We start from the raw sequence: 25,465 nt of genomic DNA on the forward strand, positions 1-25,465 counted from the left end.
GGTTGTCACATTCCTCCAATATCTTTTGCCATTCTTCTGTCAGTTTCAAAGGTATCTTCAAAGATGTTGTCACTGAAATTGGCATATTAGTCTGCACGAAATTATTGGCCTCCTTCACTAATGCGGCTAGTTTAGTCTGTAATATCGCAACCTCTACCTGTAGCCACTCTTGCCGTTCCTTCTATTCGGTCTCCATCTTTGCTTTCTCAGACACCATGTTCGCCATCTTCTCCTTAACCACAAAAGAAAACATGATGCTTGTCAAGAGCCTCCCTCCTACTTCTTACTATGGTCCAATCAATTGGGTCAACTCCCGCTTTTATAATAGAAAACTTATCCCAGGTTTATAAATAGTAAAGTTTAAGCCGATTACCATTGATCCGTGTCATAAATTTAGTACCCATAAAATCTTCTAATTATACTGAACCATTTGGAAATCCGTCAATAACTCGATATGGCCCATACCATTGAACTTGAAATTTTCTTGAAAATTTTTTAAATCGACTATCATAAAGAAGTACCAAATCATTTGGCATAAAAGCCTTTGGTCTAAGCTTACTATCATAATAAGTCTTCTTTTGTTTTTGTGTAGTTTCTATTATCATTAATGCATTGGCTCTAGTTTCATCCAATTTTTCTAATTCTTCTAAACGGTGCCATAATGAATCTTGATCTCCCAATGTAGTATCTATAGCAATTCGTAAACTTTGGACTTCCAATTCAATAGGTAAGATTGCTTCCTAGCCATAAACCAATTGGAAAGGGGTAGCATTGGTAGTAACTTTATATGCAATATGGTATGCCCATAAAGCTGTGAACAACTTAGTATCCCAATCTGTTCCTACTCTTGAAATTATTTTTGTTAAGATTTTACATAAAATTCCATTAATCTTTTCCATTTGTCCATTGTCTCTAGGGTGATACAGTGTAGTCTTATGATGTTTTATCTCGTATTTAGCCATGAGTGCTTCGATTGTACTATTTATAAAATATGTTCCTCAATCACTAACCAATTCTCGTGGACAATCGAATCATGTAATAATATTTTCATATAAAAAGATTACTACTATACTTGCACTATTGATTTTTGTAGCTACTGCTTCAGCCCATTTTGTTATGTAATCCATTGCTACCAATATTTACTATTTTTGTCCATTTCTCGAAGCTATTGCAATTGGTCCCACAAAATCAATTTCCCATTTTTCAAAAGGTGCTTGAGCCAGAATTGGTACCAATGGCATTACTGAAGTTCGAATAGGTCGACCCGTTCTCTGACATAGGTCACAATGATGGACGAATTCGTGGGCATCTGCAAACAATGTTGGCCACCAATAACAAGCATATAAAGCTTTACGAGCCGTGCTATCCCACGCAAAATGTCCACCACAATTGTCTAAGTGGCAACCTTCCAATATATTATGTACTTCAGTCTGATAAATATAGCATCGCAAAACTCCATCCTTGCCTTGTTTATATAAAGCTTTATCAATCATCGTATAAAGTGCACATTTTAATATTAAGCGTCATTTAAGATTTTTATTAAAATTGAGTGGGAAGTTTTGAAATGTCAAGTATTGAATTATTTCACTATACTCCGGAGTAATTATATCTACCATAAACAGTTTTGCATCGGATAGTGCATCGTTAATGGATTCATTACCTAATATATTGGATAACCAAGATAAATGGTCCGCATTAGAATGTGATTTTCCTAGTCTTACCTGAATAGTAAAATCAAATTCCTACAAGAGTAGAACCCATCGTGCAATACGACCACTCAATTGAGGCTTATTAATCATATATTTTAAAGCATCATAGTCAAGATAGAAAAAAAATTTATAACCAAGAAGATAATGTCGAAACTTTTGTACTAAATAAATCATCCCCAATGCTTCTCTTTTGGTTGTTGTATAATTTCTTTCAGCTGCTACCAATTGACGACTTGCATAATAAATAGTGTGATGAAAACCTCGATCATGTTTCTGGCTTAGTATAGAACCAATCGCAACATTAGATGCATCCACATAAACTTGGAATGGTTTTGTCCAACAAGGTGCTACCAGTATTGGTGCTGAAACCAATTTCTGTTTCAATGTTTCGAATGCAATTGTACATTCCTTTGTCCAAAATGGACTGGTCCCATTGGTTGGTGGTTTTTTTAAGAAATTTGTCAAGGGAAGGCAATTAACTACGAATAGATAGTTAAATCGCCGATAATAACTGACATGGCCGAAAAATGTTCGAACACCCATAACAGTATCTAGTTGCTTTAATTCTACTATAATCTTTATTTTATCTTGATCTATAACAATGCCTGCCATCAAAACTATATGACCCAATAGTTTACCAGAAGACACACCAAATTGGTATTTTTTTGAATTTAAAGAAATTCCATATTTAGCTCATTGATTCAAACATTGACCTAGACATTCTAAATGCCTGGCTCTCGTACTAAATGTACAAAAATCATCTAGAAAGATTTCTATTGAAATTTGTAGATAATCTTGAAGTGCTTCCGTCATTACCCTTTGAAATATAACTGGTGCATTACAAAGCCCAAACGACATAACCTTATAGGCAAAGGTCCCCCAATCCGTAGTAAAAGTAGTTTTTAACTGGTCTTCTTTTGTAATTTTAACTTGATAATAACCGGAGAATCCATCAAGCAATGAATAACATTCATGTCTAGCAACAACATCCAATATACTATCCGTGAATGATAAAGGAAAATAATCCTTCTTGGTAGCCGCATTTAATTTTCAGAAATCTTGACATATGTGAACTTTTTCATTCTTTTTTGGTACCATAACAATCGATGAAATCCATTCACTGAAAGAAACCAGATAGATAAATCCAACCTCCAAGAGTTTATCTAATTCTTCTTTTACCATAAGTGAGTATTTTGGATTAAGTCGATGTTGTCTTTGGCGTACTGGTGTAGCATTCTCCTCCAATATAATTTGATGCTCACAAACTTCAGCTGGAATTCCTTTCAAATCCGCATATGACCATGCAAAAGCAGTTTTATGCATTAAAAAGTAATCCACCCAAATTTCTTTCTCCTTGCCTTTTATACTGTCATAAATCTGAATGATTTGGAGAGCCTCCTTTGTATCAAAATTAATTAGTTGACATTGTGGAATTTTAGGAGTCCCTAGATTGATGTTCAACTCAATTTCAGAATCTTTCATAAAATCCGACACATTAGAACTTTCCAACTCCAGTTCCATAGCACTAATGTGATTAACATCCCGTCTATTCATCCAATATGCAATCATATGATTAGAATTGTCAATAACATCTGGAGGAACTAAGTACTCTCCCGGTCCCTTATACTAGTAGGACATTCTAGTGTGCTCAACAACTTACCTTGTATCAGCATAAATTGTGTCAAGTGCACCAATTTCTTCTTCTATAGACTCATCTTTACAATCCAATGTGAATTTTGAACTGGCAACTTGAGTTTCTCCGTGATATTGGACAAGGTAGATTTAAAGCACAATTTTATCATTACCTTTCCCAATTGTCAATGTACCACGGCCCCAATCATTTCGAGCTTTAGCTTGATACAACCACAGTCGCCCCTATAAAATTGAGTATGACAATATAGAGCTTTGCAATCGAAAAATAATATAATCAATTTCGTAGGTAATCCCCGTAATTATTGTATCAATACTTCGTAAAATATCCATAGGTTTAACTCGATTGGAGTCAGCTATTCTCAAAACTACTATAGTATGTAATAAGTGATCCAAATCCAACTCCTCCATTGTAGCAGCATTCATAAGATTTACACTAGATCCTTCGTTTACTTGTACTTCCGATAATAACATTCTATCAATTGAGACATCAATCGTAGGTGCACTCTGATCGGGATTCAAACTTACTTTTTGGATTTCTTTATTTTGAAATCTACGATAAATTAATAAAAAATTCAAGATAGTTCGACACTCAGGTGCTACCGCCAATAGTTGCTTTATAGAGATTGTGGATTATATGGTGCCCAAATCTTTTAGAATATCATATGATTCTGTATTAGTGGTAATTTCCAATGTCCATTTCTTCTTCCCAATCTTAGACACCGACATAGGTAAATTGGTTTTCTCTATATTGGAAATTGGTAGAGCTATTGGAACTGAATTTGATAGAGCCTATAAAATCGATTCTTTCAACAAGTAAGATTATTCTCCCAATTGGGTTGATATTAGTTCCTTAGAATTCACGCCTCTTAGAGGAGCTTTAAATGAAAAGGACGTTTCCCAAAACTGTGTAGAGAACAAAACAGCTTGACATAGAATTGAAGCCTCCGTAATTGGTACCTCATTAGGGTGCACAACTGATTCAGGTCTTATACTAAGTAAAGGGCCCATATCAGGACCTGGATTGGATGTCCCTGTAATTGGGTCCAATTGGCCCTTTGCTTCAGAATCATCCAAATGTTGAATTGATCCTTTTCCCTTTTGCTGACTTCTTGTATGGACAGCTTGGAGTACTTCTACCCAATGAATTGGTGAATCTTGAGGACCTTAATTTATCTCCTCCATTTTTTCCTCGGCTATGGATCTGCTAATCTCAATTATTGAAATTGAACGGAGCATTACATTGCTGATAAGTATGTCCCGACTGCTTGCAATTTGCACACACTGGCGCATAATTGTCACTGGCCCTTGGATTGGGACATTCACTCGCATAATAACCAATGTATTTGCAACAAAAACAACGAAGTGGTCTTCTTGCACCCCCATCTGGCATATTGGATGTCTCCACCGATATATACCTACTAGGCTTGTTCCATGTAGGATTAGAAAATGATCATGGTTGACCCATTTGTACAGAAGGTACTTGCTTCGATGACGCCGATGGAGCATATTGTTGATACCTTTGCTGCTTCTTCCCATAGTTTTGGAGGTTTGATACAGACCCCTAATAAAAATTGGAACTTTGAAAATTATTGAATGTTCGATTTTGTCGATTAGATCGATTTCCATTCCATCCATACGTATTTCTTGTTTGAACTTGATTGACTTCCCACTGAGTCGGTGGAATCATGGTCTGATTACTAAATTATTGTTGCCTTTATAAATGCTAGTAGTTTTAGGTAGGATGCTTTCCTCTGCAAAATATACATTGAACATCCGTTTATCTAGGTGATGGACATTCCATATCAAAATGACCTTATCCATTACAATTATTACACCATACATTAGGTCTCATATTAGAAGGCTTATGTCGTTTCTCCTTATCTTTAGGCAAATTCACGGCCAATTCTTCCATCTTCTTTGTTAGATTTAATAACAAGGCTTCATTTGGATCTTTAACAGTCGCATTTGTGAACAACTCCGGTTGTTGATAAGTTGGCAATGTAAAATAAGGTGTCATCATTATTGGCACTATTGCTTGGAATGGTGTAGCATTAATTGGTTGTTGCAACATAACATTCTTCACATTGGAGGTAGCTATTTGTGGATATTTATCCATCAACACATTTTCCGGTTGTATTTTTTGGCTTCCTGAACTTGGAATCATCGTGGCCCCCACTGTTAACAATTGGTCATAATGACATTCTTTCCATACCTTTGATCGTGCCAACGATGCCTCTACCGTAGCTGGTCGAGCCTCTTTTACAAACATTTTCAATTCTGGTGGATGCAAACCATTGATTAATATCGATAATATAAACGCATGTGGCATTTGATTATTTGACCATTTACAAAGTATATCCGCAATCCAGCCATAATAGGACTCTACGGATTCCCTCGCAAACATCCTGCTATTCATAAAACTTTCTCAAAGCCGATCTTCAAATCGAATTGGTCTAAAATGAGTTAAAAAGGCATTCTTCAAGGCCTCCCAATTGAAAAATCTACCCATTGGTTGCCGAATATATTATTCAAAAGCTATATCTTTTAAAGTTGCTGGCAACCATCTCAACCAAATGTCTTCAGTTCTACCATTATTAGCCTCGCAAGTTGTCAAGAATTGAGATATATGGTGATCGGGATCAGAGCCCGGCCAACCACTAAAAGTAGGTAATGGTGCCATATTTGTAGTTCTGTCTCCTACTGCTTTCATTTGTACTGCAATTGGTACTTCTAACACTCTTGCAGCCATTGGTGTTATCACTAGTCTCCTTACTATTTGAATTTGAATTTTTCTTCCTTTGGTTTTATTTGGACCTATAATTCATTTTTGTCGTTCCCATAGGATATTTCTTATGCGTAATCGCTCTTGTCTTTCTTTCGCTTCTCAATTAATTCTTTGATAATCCTCCCTTTCATGGTTATCACTCATAATCTTTCATTTTTCCCATACAATCAATTTCTAATATTTCATATTATTGTCATTTCTCCGGCAGCGGTGCCAAAATGTTGTTCTCGTTGTGTTCAAGCTTCAGTATACCAAAGCAATTGAACTAATAGACGTGGGTTCGAATACAAGAAAGACTTGTTATATGATTTGGGTCTGTTAGTGTGACAATTGACTCTATTCTGGCTATTTGAAATCAAGTATCAAACTACAAAGCACCGGGGCTTACTACTTCCGTCTCAATTCAACTCATAATCCATTCTACGATTATCAATTCAACAATACTTCTCTCAATCACAATTCTTCATAAGCAAATAATAAAGAAAACAAAGAGGTAGCACCAAGCTTACCCCGGCTTACGACTCTCATAGTCTGGCTCTCGACTTACTTTCTTCAACCTATTTATCCTACCAAAAAGATGATCCGTCAGCCAGCGGATTCTAAAGGTTATGACCCTTTGAATTCTTAACCATTTATTCCACTAACAACCTACTATTACCAACTAAACTGCCTAACTATCAATCTAATTCTCAAGGTTGTCAATAACCAACGAGTAACTTACCACAAAGTTTATTTACCTATTCTACAATGTAGCATTAACATCTCTTTACTTATATATATATATATATATATATATATATCCAAATACATAAATAACAACTATAACATAAAATATTATTCATTCTATGACTTTAAAACAAACAAAGTAATTAAATTTTGTATGCACAACAAAATTAAAAACAAAAATGATTAACTTAACCAAGTAAATAAAGATAAGAAATTGAACAAAGTATTTACATATGTACTAATTGTATTTAAATATCACCATGAATCATATCAACAAGATTTTGTCCTTAGTTTAAACCTTCCTATTTAATTTTGCATATTGAAATGCATATACCTGTAAGTTCATTATAATTCCAACTCAATAAGGTCAATGGGAATAAAAGAAAACTGCACAACTCGAAGATTAATATACAATCAACTTCTTATGGCTCACAATTTCGATTTTACTTGCAATTTGGAAGAACTATCTTTTCTTCCTCACTTTTTTGGCTTGAATATCAACTCAGAGTAACTAACTTCTCACAATATCTTGCCATAGGAGTCACAGCTAAAGATATTTTTCTTACTTGTTCCTGATGTCCTACCAGATGAAGCTTCACTCCTAATGAGAAAATACCAACACAAAGATCAACTCTGCCATGAACATCTTGTCGCAATGTGAGGGGTGAACCTGTGTTAGGGAACACCGGCCATGCCTCGTCTTCATGACCTAAAAGAATTTTTGGACTCCAGCTAAGACATAAGCTAGAAAAAGGGTATTTTTCGATTTATATTAACAAAATTAAATGCCTCTCATCTCTATTCCCATTCTATATCATCCTCATCGGCCTCGCCAGCGTAGTCTCCTTGACCTTCTACTGGCGCACCTTCTGTATCTTCAAGGTTCTCGTCATGCCCTGAACCAGCAATTGGCACCTCTGATATATTGTACATTCAAAGACAAGATTAGATCGAGTATACTCAAGTTAGATTAAATTCGTATCATCTACGTGAGAGGCACTCCAGCATGATTATGATCATTTTTCAGACGAATTCGTTATTTACCTTTCTATGCATTTCAAGCGTTTGAATATATGGATATCCCAAAGAACTGACAACCTTTCTAACTAATAGACGCTTAGACCAGGGCATCTTAATATCATTGCAACAGCCATTTCATCCTTTCTTCTGCATACGTATGGTAAAGACGAGCACCAGAACATTTCAGGCTAGTAAAAACCAACACCAAAGGTACTACAGATACATATATGGGTACCTGCAGCAGGGGCATCCTCCCATTCCACATCATCGTCGTCCTCACCCTCGTCCTTGACGACCACTCCTGCGCTGACTTCTGCAGCTGCTTCAGTGCTTACATCTTTTTCCACATAACTCATCTCATTATTTTCTGATTTAGGAGGTTGAGAAGCGTTCTGTTGAGACGCTAGGATGGCTGCATAGTATGCTCTCACATATTCCTCCTGTTTCAGAACAAAGAACAATGATGTACGTCAAGGTAGTAAAACAAAGGAAGCAGTAATTCATCATATTATTTCTGAACGTTATGACGACCCAGACGAGGCCTGAATACTTTTGACGAAATTCCCTTCCTAGGTATAAAATTTAATCGATTGATTAATTATTCAGTTTTTTTATGTAAAAAGAAACTCCTTGTGAATTACCAAATCTTCTAATAACCATGGCTAACCTCAAAACTCAAAGCTGTGGGGAAAATAAGTTCCAAGTTTAAACAAGAGAGTAGACAAATGTATAGATTTTATACAAAATGATGTATTTACCTCTTCAGTTTGACAATGTATGTAGGATTATTTCATGTTTGAATATTTTTTACACAAACCAATTCGAACCATCACAATAAAATTTCCAAATTAAATTAAGAAATCGTGATTCTAAAGGGTTACTTGAAGCTATGTTCGTTTAATTGATTTAACATATGGATGCTTGCAATTGAACGTATGATTGTTATCTTTAAAACAACTAACTTTCGGGCTACAGAGAGCTTTCAACTTAGCCTTTTCCTAATAATATGCACTATTCATCAATTTCGTAATTTCAAAAGACATGCATGGTGTTTACGGGTTCATAATACTACTTCAGAATCCTAAAAATACAATGTGGCTTTCGAACACGATGACAATCTTCGTGTTATATTAAATTTCTTGTCCTTAGAGGCTTAGAAAGATCAAAATGTACTGTAGAGCATAGGATTAAGTCAAGAAATATACCTGGAGTTTTTTCTGCATGGCCTCCTTATCCTCTTCTGCAGGCTTGATATCTGCATTTGAAGTGCCGCCATTATCTTCATTCCACTCTCCCTCCAGGGCTTCTCCCCTTTGTTTAGCATTTAAATTCATGCCCTCTCGTATCATCCATGGTGGAAGTACCTTTGTTGGGCCTGCGGCAGTTTCATCCTTCCCTTCATTCTTAGCGGCGCCAGCCATAACAACATCCACCTGCAGTACGCGTCATTCAAGTTAGCAACCAGAGTATGCCAATTACAACATAGCTATACGGGGTGCTAGAATTGAACATCGCAGATCAAACAAGAGCAGCTAGAAGAAACTTCAATTGAAGGTTTTCTTTTTCAAGACATGGTTATAAATTAAAGGTTCTTTTTGAGTTGGCAGACACGCAACCACAAGTAACACATAAAACCCAAAAGAGCAAACGGCTTTCATTTTAAAGGCACCACCAACACACATCACTTTCTTTCGTGAATTCAAGCATTTGTACAAAAATGAACAAACTCCCTCGATTCGAAAAATACCTTGGTTTCTCCCATGTAGGGCATAGGAGGTCCAGTCGAGCCTTGACCATGCGCAGCCTTGGCAGCGTCTTCATTAGATTCACCACCAGCACGTACTGAACTAATGGCTCTCTTCTCCCATTGCACAAGTGTTCCAAAATCTGGTGGAACTAAGGCCTTCACGCGCTCTAGCTGTATATGCAAAGGCTGCAATTGTTTCTGTTTCACTCAACAAACGAAAGCATTTCAAGCTTCAACAAACTGAGAACTTAATGAAGATACATAGATATATTATCACGGATCGTCCATCTGTATAAAATACGTTCAGTCACCAAACTGATAAATGGCTGACATCAATCATGAAATACCAACAGCGGTCAGCTCATTAAGTACTACCGTTTCACACGCAACTGATACAGTAAGTGCAAATCCATTGGCAAGCAACAGTCGCAAAGGAAATACGAAGGGAAAAACGGGTGTAAATCCTCACATCCAACTTTTCCAAGAGCTCTCTGAGTTTCTCTCGTCGACGCCTACGGGCATTGTCCTCACCATCACCTTCAGGAGCGGGTACAGCAAACTTGTCAGCCTCCTCAACAAGCTCTGCATCGCAATTTTCGCAATGGAAGAGCTCTGTCAACTGGTTGATAAGACGAGTAGCATCGAGTGCCGAGTACCTGAAATGTCCCCGCACATTCACAGAATAAACTTACTTTTAAAAATGAGAGCAGACGACATATAGCCCTTCGACCCAGAAAAAATAACTTTGAAATCACCAAATAATAGCGACAGTAGTAAGCGCAAGTGGAAATGAACTAATTGATGAAAATTGGAGCCTAAAACAAGGAGGGACATGAGAGATTTGATCTGTTCTCGCAATTTTAGAGAATGGAAAGAGAGTATGACAAGTATCTTACTGAGATTTACAGCTCAGAAGTGGTCCACAGTTTTATCAACGTTACATCTAATTACGTGCACTGCAGAATGCAATACGAAAAGATAGGTACACACTTTAAAATAAGTTTATTTGACTAAACCTGCGTCCACAACCAGCATTCGGGCAGACGTATTCCTGAATGGCATTACGATCCTCCAGCTCATCCTTTATTTTCTTCCTTGCTCGGTGTATTCGATATCGAACAATGTCATAGACCTGTTCAATATCAACTAGCTCATATTTAGCTTTTGATCCTTGAGTGATTCATACCCTTGGAGAACAAAAGGGAAAAATAAACAAAGAGAGTGGACCTTTCTGTGAATTTTTTAACTGATAATTCTTCTAATCGGATGACGAAGATGTAAACCCGCCAACGAGTGTGCAGGGAAGGGACAAAACAAACCTGTGCATAATCCAAGCAGCAATACGAGTGTGTATGCAATTTTAATTTCTCTTCGCCCTCTTTCTCCCCAGTTGTTCCATCACTTACAGCCGCAACAGCTGCATTGTACACCTTAGCACCCTTCACTGTCTGAAGATGAAATTCAAGCACGTCGGTCAAAACGGCATTCAGGTCACGAACGCTTTAAAAGATCAAGCGGGAAGATAATCTTTGCAATTCAAAATATCAAAACTCTTTTGTTCGAGTTGTGAAACTCTACATTCAAAATAGCACCTAAAGTGCTTATAGATTTTTAAACAAAATTGAGTACGACCTCTTTACGATGCTCCCTAATAATAAGCATCTCTTCTTCTAGCACTCGGAGTGTGCGCCTGAGCTGCTTTGGGTGAAGCCGTAATTTCTTCGCCAAGTCTTCTTCCTTCACCCATTGCCGCCTGCTAATAACGGGCCACTGTAAATAATGCTTAAGAAACTCACAAACGGGTTTGCAACAACGCTCAGCCTGTTCTAAAAAGATAGGGCTTAAAATGCTGGACGAAGAAGGAGTTTATTCACAGCACTGCCGATAGAATCTACGCACTGAACTTGAACAATAATTGTGTATAGTGCAGTTCAGTGCATAACCTGGTGAGGGCGTCGAGAACGACAACAGCAATGCCCTTGTTATCAGACTTATCAGACTTGCTTCGATTGGGGCCTTTCGCAGGAATCTCTTCATCGTAGAATGCCCTTGCCACTAACTTTACTAGCCTTCGAAAAGGTTCGATGCTCATGGCTCACATGCACTTCTAGGTTTTAAAATTTCCTCGTTCGTAGCATAAATTCAATTCAAGAGGTGAACCTGTAGTATCACACGATAAGTCCAAACTCTCGGAAGGGCGCACGTAACCAATTCTCACCAAAATTCTGATACGCAGCAACCCTAAAAGAACTCAGAACGCTTCGTCAAAGACTCAAAGAAACCCTTCTCGGTGCAGACCGCCGAATCAGCAAGAGCATTACCGTCGGCAGACAATCGATCGCGTCAGTAACAACAACCACAGCCATACGCCAACCACCGACGATATCAAATAAAACACTCCGGTTCAGTGTCATCAACTTGCTACCGTGAAAGACGGAATCTCACTTGTGCAACACGTACAGTGGTTCAAAACTATGCTTGGCCTCAACGAAAACAACAACACACTAGCTTTTTTGGTTTTCCATGCTCCACAATCTGATAGGATTCAAGAATACTTCAATTCCCGAATTCGTCTGCACCAAGGTGAACATCAAAACTACGATTCCATTTTCGCCCCGTCGTACTGAATCAGGGTCCTCTAGTGTACACACGAAAACAACAGCACTACTGAATAGATAATTCCGTGTTCTTACAAGAGATAAATCATTCTCTGAGCTTGCTCAAGCGACGAATTCAAATCTCGGGGAGCATGTGCGACGAGATCGTTGCCGCTTCCGATTGAAACGAAGCTCTCGGACACACCGATCACGTCAGAATGTGGCACTAGATCTGCCCCGGCAATAATAAAAAGCCTTCAAGCCAAATTAGGGCTTCCGTGGAAGGGTGGTATAGCCGCGTTGGCGACCATGTACGTCGGCACCGCGACGAAGAAAATAATTCTCGTAAATACTATCCTATTGTTTGAAGTGATTTGGAACGGAATGTGGAATGAAATTTCCTTCCACATGCTTGCCATATGGAACTAAATGTTTCGTGATGGTGTGTTTGAAGACACATGGGACCAAGACAATCGATATTGTCCGTAAATCGCTTTAACTTAGAGAAGATGAATTCGAGAATGCTGAATTGCCTGTATAAAAGGATTTTAGGATCTTGATAGGATACATTATTTTGTATAATTTTGCTACCAATTATAATTGGAAACATTGATTCTTGTTTTATATTTTACTTCTTGAGTTAATACATCCAAAAACAATTGTTGAATGGTGTGATTCGTAAGATGTTATATATACTCCTAACGGGGGCAGTTCCGTTGCTTCAAAAGTAATATGTTCGTGCAAGTTACTAATGTATAATAATATACACAATTCAAGGGGAACCAGAATGAAACTGCGCAGACAATCGTTATTTGGCATTTTTCTAATCACTCTCAAGACTCCTAGAGAATTAGAACATTGAACCAACACACCAAATTTATGTCCATTTTTGATGTCCCAACAGTATGTCCATTGAGCTTGCTGAATGGTTGTGTAAAACCATGACACAGACAGTCAGAATTGGTTCCAGCATTAAATTGAGTGACATTTACCGAGAAAGAAGATGGGGTTCAAGATAAGGTTACGTACATGTTCTGATGGTAAAATGGGCATTGAGTTAAAAACAGTCCATCTCATGCATAATCTCATTTTTTGAGGACAACGTTCCGATGGACGATGAATACCTGGGATAGAATAAAATCAATGCTAATTGTACTGCTGTAGGAATTGACACTGCACTATATTAAAACCACGTTTACGACCAAAATAGAAATAGCAAGTGAAAAAACCTTTGAGGGTGGATGTCACAAAGTTCCCAACGGTCCACTGAACACTGTGGAAACGTCTGGTGAACTTTTCGTGGATATGTCCGCAAAAATCTGATAAAACTGAAGTCTTCAATGTGCACAAATATTATCCACAATGAAAAAATAAAAATAAAAATAAAAGAGAGACCCGGAAAAGAGGAAATTAGTTGTGATGAGAAATAATCGATATGTTTGATACCGGAGTCACAGAACTATATTACAAAGTGAAACGATTCAAGTAGTCAGGATCTCTTCTTGCCTTCTCCTGAAACTTCTTGAACCATTGATTCAATATGTCCATGGGAATGAGAAGTTTGTCACCTTCTATTGAACAGAAGGACTGCATGAAGTTGAATAAATTCTCGCCGACTTTCAACGCAAGCTCCTCCACCCGCTTCTGCTGGCCTACATTGAGAGAAGGAAGGGTAGCGAGATCTTCGACTGAGATACCAATTTGTGCAGAGGCACAAGGTGCACCAGGTCCCGTCAGTAGCATTTGGCCAGAAGTTGCACTGGGCCAAAGTAGAGGAAACACAGCTGAAGGACATGCGCTATGAACGGCACCACGATATTCAAATTGTGAACCCGGTGTTTGCACATACACGGCCAATGCTTTACCAGCTGGCAGTGCCAGCTCATTTAGCAAGAAGATACACATCTCCTTTACTTGATCGTAAGCTTCTCCTGTAAATATGTAAATGAGTCATTGTCAGTGACATTAAAAGAGATGCGATGCTCATCGCAGCGTTGAAACATACGCACAATGTCGAATATAGTTCTCGTACTATTCCATCGTATACAACCACCATTCAAAACCAGGATTTCACGGTTCCCAAACCCGCATGAAAATACTTCATAAGAACCAAACCCAGAAAGAAAACTTACCAACAAAATAATTCATATCCAGAATCCATCGGTGATCATCGACTTGGTTGAAAGTGGTGATTCCCAATGGGAAACTTCGATTAGGAAATAAGACTCCAAACATCCTCAAAAATTTCAAGTGTGATCAAGCTCAGTGTGATATTCTCTTCTGGCGCTCGCTGCCAAACATCCGCCTGCAACACTGCTATTGCTCTACCAAAATGCTAAAGACACTAAAGACGACCACCATCACCAGCGCTGCAAGTGAAAACTGAGCATATCTGGATCCAGGAAGGTCAAATGTGAGGACAGTCTATAGGAGAACCGCATTCTGACTGTTCAGAAGCAACAGAAAATGATACTAAACAACAATGAAAATCTTGAACAAGACCACGGACAGGACTTGAAATAGAAAACTTTAGAAACAATCAAATGCTTTACACATTTTTTTTTTCCCTCACTGAAAAAATTAGTGACAGAGATTGCTCGGGTCCAAACAATCTGAAGATTCTAGTAACCAGCAAGCCCGAAATGCGAACCAACGACACAAGCACAAATACGAAGAGACAGCGTAGCAGTTATGAGCTTAAAAATCTCTTCAATCCTAAAAAGCAGATGTGGACATCTTCACCACAACACACTCGGATAACTTGTACTCAAGAGAGTCACGTCCTAGCAAGTGTTTAGGAAAAGGAAAGCAAACAGCCACGAATACTAATTATCATGATACTTCAAAAGGACTAAAACAGAACATTTTGTTTTCCATAATCTAGATTATGACTAGAACCAGCTGCACATTTAGAAAGAGTTCGTCAACGAAGTGAACAAAACCTCTTCCCCCATGTTCCTTCCTTAGATAAATACAGAAAGAGTTAACGGCTCTTCGCAGCCCAGGAAGAGTGCAATGCCGATCTCCAGACCACCTTGAAAACTCAAACCCTTAACGAGTCCTATTGAACGCAATCAACTATTGTTCTGTGGCATGCAAGAAATATAACATATAACCTTCACATGACTGAGAATAAATCCTATTCGAAAAACCACATGAAATCCGTAACATGAAGCACAGCTCACATCTTGTGACAAGAACTTGAAGTACTCTCGAGCGATGAACAATCCAGATCCACCGAGAATACTATCTCCGATTAAGGAAACTTCGTCGAAATCGTTGTGTCTTGAATATCATGTAGCATAATCCAAGTAGTGACCAAGAAATGCAAAAAACAACAGAAATGCCTCCGATTGACTCCCTCGCTGGCAACTAAGGAGGAGTTTCAATCCGATCCACGGAAATCGAGTGGCGTGGTTAGCAGAGGACGTACCGAGGTGTAATCTTTGGTCGAGCAGCTACAATTGTCCAATTCCTGTCAAAAGGGCCTATTTCCTCTCGATCAGCTAATTCACACAAGCTAATGCTCGATGCGTCAAATCCACCCTCACTGCAACCAGTTCCAGCGCACGGACACTAAAGCAGTAACAATCAAAGTTCGAAATCAAACGCCACCCTACTCATTCAAAAATTTGAAACCCCGGTGACGAGATCGACAGGGCAACGTTCGAGTAGATAAGAAATTTGAAGGAGAGATGATTCCTGATGAGCATTATCGTAACGTCCAGAGCGGAGAAGAATCGAGAAGGAAGCCTCTGAAAAGTCCCATAAGAATCAAACAGCAGAGAGAGCAGAATTGCTTCTTCAGAATTCAGATTAGGGTTTTACTTGCTTCGTGCAACTAATCTTTAGATGTGTGTGCACCACGCGGCTTCGAGAAATAGGGGAATGCCTTTCCCTTGTCTTTTACTTTAATGGACTACTTTTTTGGGCTGATCTTTTGCTCTCCTATTCCCAAGTGGCTAGTTTTGAGTTAAAAAGGGGCTTGTGATATCAAAGATCTGCTTTGAAATCATGAACAAGCCAAACTCATTTTGTTTTGAATGAAATGTGTCATGTCACTTTTTGATTTGGTTAGAATACGTTTTGTTGTGTAACTCTTCAACCATGACACACATACCATCGTGTGAATATGTATACATTTTGTTCACTTTTTAAATTCTTGTATGTGGGCGAGATTTCTTAGAGTTGTCTTATCTTAACACATAAAATGTATATTAAATTTAGGGGAATATTAAAAAGACCCATACTTTTACTAAATGAACCCACCTTTGATTAAGAATTTGGTAATCATGATGAATGTGCTTGGTTTTTACTGGGCTTGGATCTAATAGTGGAAAATGAATGTAGAGGTTTTTGTTCTTCATCATGGTTTGGATGGGTGAGTCAATTTAGCAAAGATTTGGGTCTATTTAACATTCCCCTAAATTTACATCCTTTTAAATAATTAACTTATTCCCACACTAATCATTGTACTGCAATGCATACTTTTAAGTGTGATTTTGTTTTTGTTTGTTTGTTTGATTCAATACCAAATGAGCGCACCTTATTCACCCATCCAAATCAAAGTAAGAATTTAATGTGAAAATCAATGTTATATAAAACTAATTTATTAAAATTAATTTTATGATCAACATAGTATAATGCTAAAACTATACGCTTTCAAAGAGACTTGTGTTATACATAAACATGTATACACATACAAGAAAAAATATCTGATGATTAAAAAAAAAAAATCTTCCACTCGTCCTTAATTTACTTATTAAATACACAGCTCTTCAAATAAAATGCTACTTTATGAAAGACAGTTATGGTCTTTTCACAGATCACAACATTTTATTTTTGATAAATTTTTCAGTAAGCTTTGGATAACATTTTAAATTTAAGGTATAAAATTTGTCACAATAAATGAGAAATATTGCATCTACATGGTATTCTCAAGAATTCTATGTGGAAGTGAAGTTGTCATATAATTGAGTGTTGAATACAACCATTGTTTGTGCCTTTGGACAAAGTTATTATTTGATGATTGGCAATGATTTTTTTTCTTCATTTGCTCCATTTTCAAGATAATATTCTAAAAGACCTTGTATTTGTATCGAGGAGATTCACACTTAAGTTTTTTGGGTGATATTTCATCCATGATGAGATCTCAAAATACCCGATCATATTTCAAAATACCACTTGATACTTTACCAAATCACCCACCTCACATGGTGGGTGATTTTGAAATCCAAATATCAATATAAGGGCTGGCGAAATAATAAAGTTTGAATGGTGATATTTTGGGAGGTGATATTTTGAGTGATCTGTAATATTTGGTTTTCCAAAACTCTTAGGTCTAAATACCTTTATTACGAGGATTGAGACTTAATGTTTTTAAGCAACTATATATCACTTGTTTTTGGTTTTTCAGAACCCAAGTATCACGAATCACTTAAAATATCACCTCTCCAAATATCACCATTCAAACTTTATAACCCCCTTCAAGTTTTTGAAGTATCACTTGATATTTTGGTGCTTTGGAAAAGTCAAGGTAGTTAAGGCAAGCAAGGAAGTTTGTGATATTTCACCGGCCCCTCTTTTGATGTATGGATTTCAAAATCACCCACCTTGTGAGGTGGGTGATTTTGAACTATCACGTGATACTTTGAGATATTATCATGGGTGGAATATCACTCAAAAACCTTAAGTCTAAATCCCCTCATTCTAATACATGAGCATAAATTGTTGGTGCATCCAATCAATTAGCTGACATATCGAATGTGTCTTGAAAGAGTTTTTATTAATAAAAACATTGAGATATGATTTTGGCTTTACCCATATCAATATTTTTAAAATTTTGATTCTGATTCTATATTTCCCAAAATTTATGTGTTGTTTCATTGGAAGTAATACTTGTAATTCATCCCTGACCTCTTCCAATTTTCTTGTGGATGGTATCAAGGAGATTCTTTGCACTCAGTCTTATTTTTGTTTTTGGATTTGTTATCACTTTTAGTATTTTTGATTTTTTTTCCCCTTCTTAAACGAGCTCTTACAAGATGATTTTTAGTAACTATATCAGTTTACTTTTTCACATTTAAAAAATATGCAGCAAATTTGAATTAAATCGTCTCAGTGTTAGTGTGCTAATTTTTGCAGACCAGCGTTACTTATTATTGTTTTTATTTACTGTTCAGTAGCATGTCAAAACCAACTCTTACTTCAAAAACAATCTTCAAGTACATTTTTTCTTGCACATTTTATCATAGACAATTTCATTTTAGATATTAGCACATTATTTGAACTATTAATACTGCGTGTAATTAGGTTATTTTGTTTGTAATTGTCATCGATGACTTCCACAATACCATTCTTCATCTCATGTATAGTTTAGCTTATGAAACAGATTTAAAAAACAAACAAACAAACAAACAAATAAACTAAGTTTCTGCTTTGGTTTGATTTATATGCGTGTGAGATTTGAGTATGTCAAAGAGAACTTAAAATGATTATTTTTCATGATATTTGAAGGGAAAAGAAAATGTAAACCTAATTAAAATCGTCTACCCAAAATTTTTGCACAATGTTTACTTTTTGTGTTACCCTCTATTTATTATAATTATAATTGTTATTTACTGTGTTATTTACTGATTATAATATGTCGTGGTTAGTGAGTTACTTACCAACGAGTGAGTGAGTGAGTGAGGGAGTGTGAAATTAGGGTTTGGAGCTCATTTGTCTCTCTCCCTCTCTCTCTTTTTTTTGTCCCATCCTGCCCAGTTTGGTGTCTTCACGGACCTTCTGGTGTCTTCCAATTGTAGGTCCGTTCCACGCTCTTGCCTCTCCAGGGGTCCAACGCCGTCGGCCTCCTTTACACGACACTTCACTTGGTGTTTTGCGGCTTCTCTTTTGTCTGCTACATCTTGCTTCTTCGAGTGCGCTATCGTCTTGGTCGTCGCGTTCGCTGCGATTTTTTTTTTTTTTTTTTTTTTTTTTTTTGTTGAGAGCAGCGGTAGGGAAGGTTGGTGGGTAGAATTCGGCACTGGGAGGTGTTGGGTATGCTCGCGTGTCGATATTCTGGTGCCTCTTTGTGGTGGTTTGGTCCAGGGTTCTGGCGTGATTGCGGCCAAGATAGAGGGATCACGAGGTTGGATTTATGAATAAGATGGTGGGACGGCCGGGTACGCCGAACTCGCAATCTGTGACTCAGTTTCTGAATCAGGCGTTGTCGCAGAGGGGGCCGCAAGCCTTGGCATATGTGGAGGACGACAAATGGACAATCCGGGAGCATCTTTTGAAAGTCCTTCAGGAGTTTCCCGGTTTGCAGGTAAGATCAAGCATCCCACATGGAGCTCTTGATTTTATCGGGAGTGGCAAGTCTTTTGTGCCATACATTCACTTCGTTTCTTATTGCTGGTGAAATCAGACATTTTGCTGGTAGTATGAGCTACTATTTCATTTGGCGCATGAGAATAGCTTGTTGAAGTAGCTTATTAGTTTGTCCTTGTCGTAGAGGCAACTGCATCATTGGGTCATCTATTGGCATGAATTAGTTTACTGTACTACGAGTATGCTGTGGCGGTGTTTGGTTATCATTTTCAGCTTAGAGGACTCCGTCGAAGCATGATTTGCAAGTTATCGGGTCATTGCACTCTTACAGCTTCGAGGTTAGGGCAATTCCTTTCAGATTACTACAGGGATCTGGACTTATGTTTCATCATACTGATTCTGCTACAGGTCAAGACTGCTGTGTTCAATCACAATGATGGGCGGATTCTGAACCTATTGCAAGCTGAGGGAACTATTCCCATGTTTTATCAGGATGTTAAGTACAATATTCCTGTCACCTTGTGGCTTCTTGAAACATACCCTCGCCAAGCTCCTTTAGTGTTTGTTAATCCAACTCGAGATATGATAATCACGCCCCGTCACCCTAATGTAGATGGATCAGGCATGGTAAACTCTATATCTCTTCAGCAATGGATTTACCCTAGGTCAAATTTAGTTGAATTGGTTCAAAGCCTGTCTCTTCTATTTGGGCAAAAACCTCCTTTATATTCAAGGCCGTCTGTTTCAGTTAGCGTTCGGCCCCCGCCCCCTCCAACACCACCACCACCATTTATGAATCCAATTCACACAGGTGGTGCAACTATGCAATTGAATCCCACCTCATCTCCAGGTCCTTCTCCTGCCCAGTCCCCAAGACTTTCACTTCCATATCCTCCATATCAGCATTCGCCACCTCCGCCTCCTCATATCCGTAACGACGACCCGCAAGAACAGTATAGAAGGAATGCTGTTAATGCTTTGACCGAGAAGGTGAGAAGTGATATCAAAAGACTGATGCAGGAGCGGCACAACGAGATGGAATCAATCTTCAAAACACAGGTGAGTGATTATATCATTGCCGGTTGTCTCTCACTGGAGAGTAAGTAGTAGTAAAATAAACTTTAGGCGTTTGGGTGTGGTAACGATGGTGTGTAGCACTAGGTATTGCTACGATTCGGTTTTCGTTGAGAAATTGTTAATCTGTCGTACCATCCCTCTTGCAGCAACTGTTGGGTCAAAGGTCGGAGCAGCTGAAGAATGGACTTCGGGAGTTGAACGGAGAAAAAGCGGCTCTTGAAAATCAACTACAAGCTACGTTGACTAACACAAGCATATTGGAGAACTGGCTCAAGGCTAATGACAAGGGTATCGCCCATGTTGACATCGATGATGTTTTTGAGCCAGCCGACACTCTGTCTAAGCAGCTGCTCGAATCCCAATCTTCTGATCTGGCTATTGAAGATGTGCTGTATGCCATTGATAAAGGAGCTCAAGATTTGGTAGTTCCTGTCGAAGCCTACTTGAAGCACGTAAGAGTTCTCGCTCGAGAGCAGTTTTTTCATCGTGCTACCGCTCAGAAAATTAGGCAAATGCAAGTGTCCGCACAGGTCGACAACATGGCATCACGGGCTTCTTATGTCTCATAGTATTCTTCGATGTTTTGGCCATTTAATTTGCTTATTGGCACTCTCAAGTCAGGTCAGGATGCGTTTCTGTTTATGACAATCCTTCCCTAATGAAATCTCTTTGTAAATATCGTAGTGAGTGAACTCTGCCAACTACTTGCAAGTGTTGGCCGTTCATTCGTCCTGTTGAGTATTGTAATACAATACCGCATTAGGCGTGCCAGGCGTCACTGCTTGCGGAGTTTGCACATATTCTGTCATAAGCTCTCCCTAGACTTGATCAACCTTAGCCTTCTATAGTCTAGGTCTAAGATTACACCGTGCCTCTTTCGCTTTACATTATTCTTTTACAATTCCATCATACGTAGATACGCACATGAGTTTGTTTTCATTCAGTTTTGGCCATACCTCCTTGTTCTTTCCCTTTGACATCTTTCGCCTTGATTTCATCTATCTTGTGAGAAGTAGGGTTTTTGCCACTTCTCAATTTCTCTTGGGATTCATTTGCTTCCTTCCAGAGAAGGAAACAAATTCACTCGTCCAATCTCTCTCAATCATCTTGGCCATGGTTCTAAAAGTGAGGAATAGGGAAGGTGGCAACCGTATGTTGGCAACTGAGGGTGAGGTAGCTTGGTGCGAGGAGAGTTTTTGCAAGGTGTGCGCATGCAATACCTTGTCTTTGATGGAAGAATAACAGTGAAATGGTTGCATAAAAAATTCTTGGAGGATAGACAGTAAGGAAACGAAGTGGGGAAGGGTTTCTGTGTCTGCTGGACAGTTGTTAAAGTCAAATTATATTGCAGTTGTGTCCATGTGAATACATGATTGTATAGTGTTTGTAAAACGTTGTGCAACATATCCCTGCGGTATGCATGTTATGATAGTAGAAACATTAGAATTGTTTTTAGAATCTTACAGGAAGAAACTTGGAAATCAAGTCTTGTCAGAGAAGTATTTTTTCTTAAAAAATGATCCTATTAATTTAGTTGACGATTCTTTAATCTTTTTTTTTTTTTTTTTTTTTTTTTGTTGGTTGGCTTGGCAAGCCTTGTTAAAAAATGTTATAGAGTTTACCAATTTTTTTTTGTTTCAGTCGCCTAGGTGTCATTATGTTTTAAACTTGGACTACAATTTGCATGGAATACATACATACATATATAGATGAGGTCATTTTTTGTCTCATCAATTAATTAATAGAAAAAAAATCTCATAGCAGTCTTGCATACAAAGTTTAATATTTCGTCTTACTTTTGGATGATATATATATATATATATATATATATATTCACAGTATTATTATTATTTATAATTAAATTACAGAGTAAATATTTTAATATTTTAATGTTTATTTTTATGCATTATTAACTTGTTTTGATTTTAAATTTAAATAGTGTGTAACTTACTTTTTGTTTTCTTTTGTTTTGTTTTTGTTTTGTTTTTTTTTTTTTAAATCGTTAAGGATGTAGCTTGTCCACATTTTAGCTAATACTATGCTAATATTGAGTAAATTTATATATTTATAATAAAATAATTAGGATTTTAGTTTTATATATATATTTATAATAATAGACATTTATTTATAATTTGCAAGTTGTTAGTATTGGACATGTATTTGTATTAATGGAATATAAAAGTAACTTATTTGTTGTTATAAGCATGAAACTATACAAATTTATCAATAATAGTAAAGAAGATATGCATGGATATGATTAAAAATGTCTTAAGTTTTGCTTATATGTTTACACACCATACAATTGTCTAAGTTGTGGAATACTTTTATAGTAATATATTTCATTTAAAGAGTTTTATAATAAGGATTTGTTTAGTCTTATAAAACATCAAAGTACATTTTAAATCTAATTTGCATTTGAGAAAAATTTACAATACTTTATAAGATAGAATTATCTAACTAACTTATTTGTAAGTATTTTTGTATAATTTTCTTAAATTTTACTTATTTAGATAGTATGGATATTTATAACATTGCTTCTTTTTTAAAAACAAGTTTTACAAAGAATAACAAGATCTTAACGTGTTTCACAAGTTAATAATATTAACAAAAAAAAAAAAAAAAAAAAAAAAACAGTTGGTACAAATTTGTAATATTAGTTAACATAAAGTGGTTGAAAGGTTATCAAGCCATTAAGAAAAACAAGAAAAATTATTTCTTTGATCATTATTGAGACTTTTGCAACTATCTTTAAAAAAAATAAGTAAAATAAAAAACATCAGATATAGTAGTTACTTCCAATATTATTACTAAGTACTAAAAATTTAATTTTAATATTTTAAAATTATTTTTTCTTTATTATTTTTTGTTATTTTGTCAAATCCAATAAAAAATTATTAATATATATCTATATATATGTATATATATATATATATTGATTTTAGATTGCTAACTTTTAATTATCTAAATTATTAATTTATAGATATTTCTAAAAAATAGGGTATTATTTTTTGAATAGAAATGTATTTGATTACTAAAATAATATAAATAGACTAAAGACTCTTGATTAATATAAGAATAATAAATATATCTTCTATTAAACAACTTAAGGGAAAGGACATATACATAGGATAAACAAGAAGAGACAAAAATTCTTTTTGATTTGCTGCATGCCTCATTATTTTAATCCAAAGTGAAGCAAAATTAGAGTGTTGTAGTGATTCACAAAACCTTAACCAGAAAATAGCGAGAAAGTTAAAAAGAGAATGCATGGTAGTATTGTTATTGAATGCAAGAGAAAAATCTAGACCTTTAGCATTACATTCACAAAATTAGATTATTTGGAGTTTGGAACTATGTAATGTAAGCATTATTGAGAAGGAGGGCAATAGATGTCGTGGTTGAAAATAGAACAAGAAAAGAGCTGATTTTGATATAGAAGAGAGAGTTAGTTTAATGGAGTTGGTAATGAAGGTACTATTCTTGTTGCAGCAATCTTGAGAGAATTTTTTGGAATTGAAATAGAATAGATAAGATGAGGTTGGTAGAAAATGTGAAAGTTATTAGAGTTGTTATACCTAAGGTCGGAGAATGTGGCATATTGTTTAGCAAAGTGCTAGCCACCTATATGATGACCATTAGGATGACCCAATAGAATTGGTTAGGATTTGTAGATTTATTGACATTGACAATAGTGACAAAGAAGAGAAGTAGCATACAAAGAAGAAGAATAAGAAGAAGGTGCTATTTTATCATTTGAGGTGGTGATGAGGTCAAATTTTATTTATTTATTTACTTAATTTTAAAATAGCTATTCAATTCTTTTTACATGTCTTATATTTGAAGAAGGTACAAAAGATAGTTGAAAGAGGTGAAGAAGTGAGTGCAAGAATTGAAAGGATGGCTAAATATAAATTTATATTTGAGTTAATATGATGTCAAAAAGATTATTTTTTTAATTTAATAATATAGACAAATGTATTAGTGGATTTTCATAATAATATTTTTTTAAAATTCTATTTTAAAATTTTATATCTATTAAATAATTATATATATATATATATATATATATATATATATATATTTATGATTTGACTTATTTTTTTAGGTAATTTGTACCACATATTTGATATATTTAGTCCAAACAATCAAAAATTATAATATCTATTTTATATATATTAGGTGATTAAATAAATAATTATATAATTGAACTATTTTAATAGATTTGATATTATTTGAGTAAATAGAAGCAAATAGATGTAAAGAGGTGCAAGTAGAAGTCGATAGAAACATGTTGGAAAGGTGATATCCATATTAAGAAGCTTAGTGGTAGTTTTTTGGATAAAAGTTAGTTGTTTGAATTTTTATAAATTTTCCACATGGCTATTGAAACTTATTTTACTAGTTTCTTACTTTTGAGAAGTTGTAGTAGAAGCAACTTATAACTTAATGCTTAAGCCACAAGCCTTGTGGTCTCTAAGAAGCTTGGGAAGACCTTCCATGTAGCTACCATATACATAGACAAGATTGTAGCCATCCTCATTGTTGCCAATACCTTTCTTTATGATTCAATTTTGTTTTAATACTCTCTAATTTTTTTGTATTTGCTAAATTATATTTTAGTTCTTTTCTATTATCTAACTATTTTTTCATTCTTAATTTTTTTTTCTTCTTTATGAATACACAAGTATATATTTTTTAAAGATTTTGTCTAGATTCATGTTTTTAACAACCATATTCTTTACTTTGTCTTTGATTAATATTAGCACTTTAGCACTATTTTCTTGGCTTTGTTGTGATGAATTTATTTTACACTTTTTTTCTAATTGCAACTCTTTTC

At 36.2% G+C, this 25,465-nt stretch overlaps 3 protein-coding genes across 5 annotated transcripts; 1 reads left to right on the plus strand and 2 right to left on the minus strand.

Annotated features, from left to right (window-relative positions):
* Positions 1-7,250: 7,250 nt before the first annotated feature.
* LOC112278493 (uncharacterized) lies at positions 7,251-12,447 on the minus strand. Of its 3 annotated transcripts, none has more exons than XM_024512062.3 (10): positions 12,334-12,447; positions 11,584-11,800; positions 11,273-11,393; positions 10,960-11,088; positions 10,657-10,772; positions 10,110-10,296; positions 9,641-9,838; positions 9,099-9,326; positions 8,129-8,333; positions 7,251-7,790 (listed from the first exon to the last, which is right to left on the minus strand). In XM_024512062.3, the coding sequence occupies exons 2-10, from the start codon at positions 11,730-11,732 to the stop codon at positions 7,672-7,674; spliced, it is 1,452 nt and encodes a 483-aa protein (XP_024367830.1). In that variant the 5' UTR covers positions 11,733-11,800; positions 12,334-12,447; the 3' UTR covers positions 7,251-7,671. The 3 variants fall into 3 exon arrangements, with proteins under 3 accessions (XP_024367830.1, XP_090103979.1, XP_024367831.1); XM_090247853.1 differs by having other exon boundaries at positions 12,086-12,447; XM_024512063.3 differs by having other exon boundaries at positions 11,962-12,447.
* Positions 12,448-13,557: 1,110 nt separating this feature from the next.
* LOC112278495 (uncharacterized) lies at positions 13,558-16,044 on the minus strand. Its single transcript, XM_024512066.3, has 3 exons — positions 15,671-16,044; positions 14,370-14,629; positions 13,558-14,168 (listed from the first exon to the last, which is right to left on the minus strand). Exons 2-3 carry the CDS (start codon positions 14,470-14,472, stop codon positions 13,702-13,704), a joined length of 570 nt encoding a protein of 189 aa, XP_024367834.1. The 5' UTR covers positions 14,473-14,629; positions 15,671-16,044; the 3' UTR covers positions 13,558-13,701.
* Positions 16,045-19,025: 2,981 nt separating this feature from the next.
* Positions 19,026-21,581, plus strand: LOC112278494 (protein ELC-like). The gene is made up of 3 exons (XM_024512065.3): positions 19,026-19,549; positions 19,960-20,610; positions 20,775-21,581. The coding sequence occupies exons 1-3, from the start codon at positions 19,379-19,381 to the stop codon at positions 21,195-21,197; spliced, it is 1,245 nt and encodes a 414-aa protein (XP_024367833.1). The 5' UTR covers positions 19,026-19,378; the 3' UTR covers positions 21,198-21,581.
* Positions 21,582-25,465: the final 3,884 nt, after the last annotated feature.

Source organism: Physcomitrium patens, chromosome 25 (genome assembly GCF_059467195.1).
Source record: "Physcomitrium patens ecotype Gransden chromosome 25, ASM5946719v1, whole genome shotgun sequence".
NCBI classification, from domain to species: Eukaryota; Viridiplantae; Streptophyta; class Bryopsida; order Funariales; family Funariaceae; genus Physcomitrium; species Physcomitrium patens.

What these genes read in the sequence shown, in the direction of transcription:
- LOC112278493 (XM_024512062.3), bottom strand. Translation starts at nt 11,732, where the DNA reads ATGAGCATCGAACCTTTTCGAAGGCTAGTAAAGTTAGTGGCAAGGGCA. An exon ending in AATGCTGGTTGTGGACGCAG is followed by an intron (nt 10,297 to 10,656) that starts GTTTAGTCAAAT and finishes GGGACATTTCAG; the next exon opens with GTACTCGGCACTCGATGCTA. An exon ending in CCATGCAGAAAAAACTCCAG is followed by an intron (nt 8,334 to 9,098) that starts GTATATTTCTTG and finishes GTTCTGAAACAG; the next exon opens with GAGGAATATGTGAGAGCATA.
- LOC112278495 (XM_024512066.3), bottom strand. Translation starts at nt 14,472, where the DNA reads ATGTTTGGAGTCTTATTTCCTAATCGAAGTTTCCCATTGGGAATCACC. An exon ending in GGATATGAATTATTTTGTTG is followed by an intron (nt 14,169 to 14,369) that starts GTAAGTTTTCTT and finishes ACATATTTACAG; the next exon opens with GAGAAGCTTACGATCAAGTA.
- LOC112278494 (XM_024512065.3), top strand. Translation starts at nt 19,379, where the DNA reads ATGAATAAGATGGTGGGACGGCCGGGTACGCCGAACTCGCAATCTGTG. An exon ending in AGGAGTTTCCCGGTTTGCAG is followed by an intron (nt 19,550 to 19,959) that starts GTAAGATCAAGC and finishes ATTCTGCTACAG; the next exon opens with GTCAAGACTGCTGTGTTCAA. An exon ending in AATCAATCTTCAAAACACAG is followed by an intron (nt 20,611 to 20,774) that starts GTGAGTGATTAT and finishes TCCCTCTTGCAG; the next exon opens with CAACTGTTGGGTCAAAGGTC.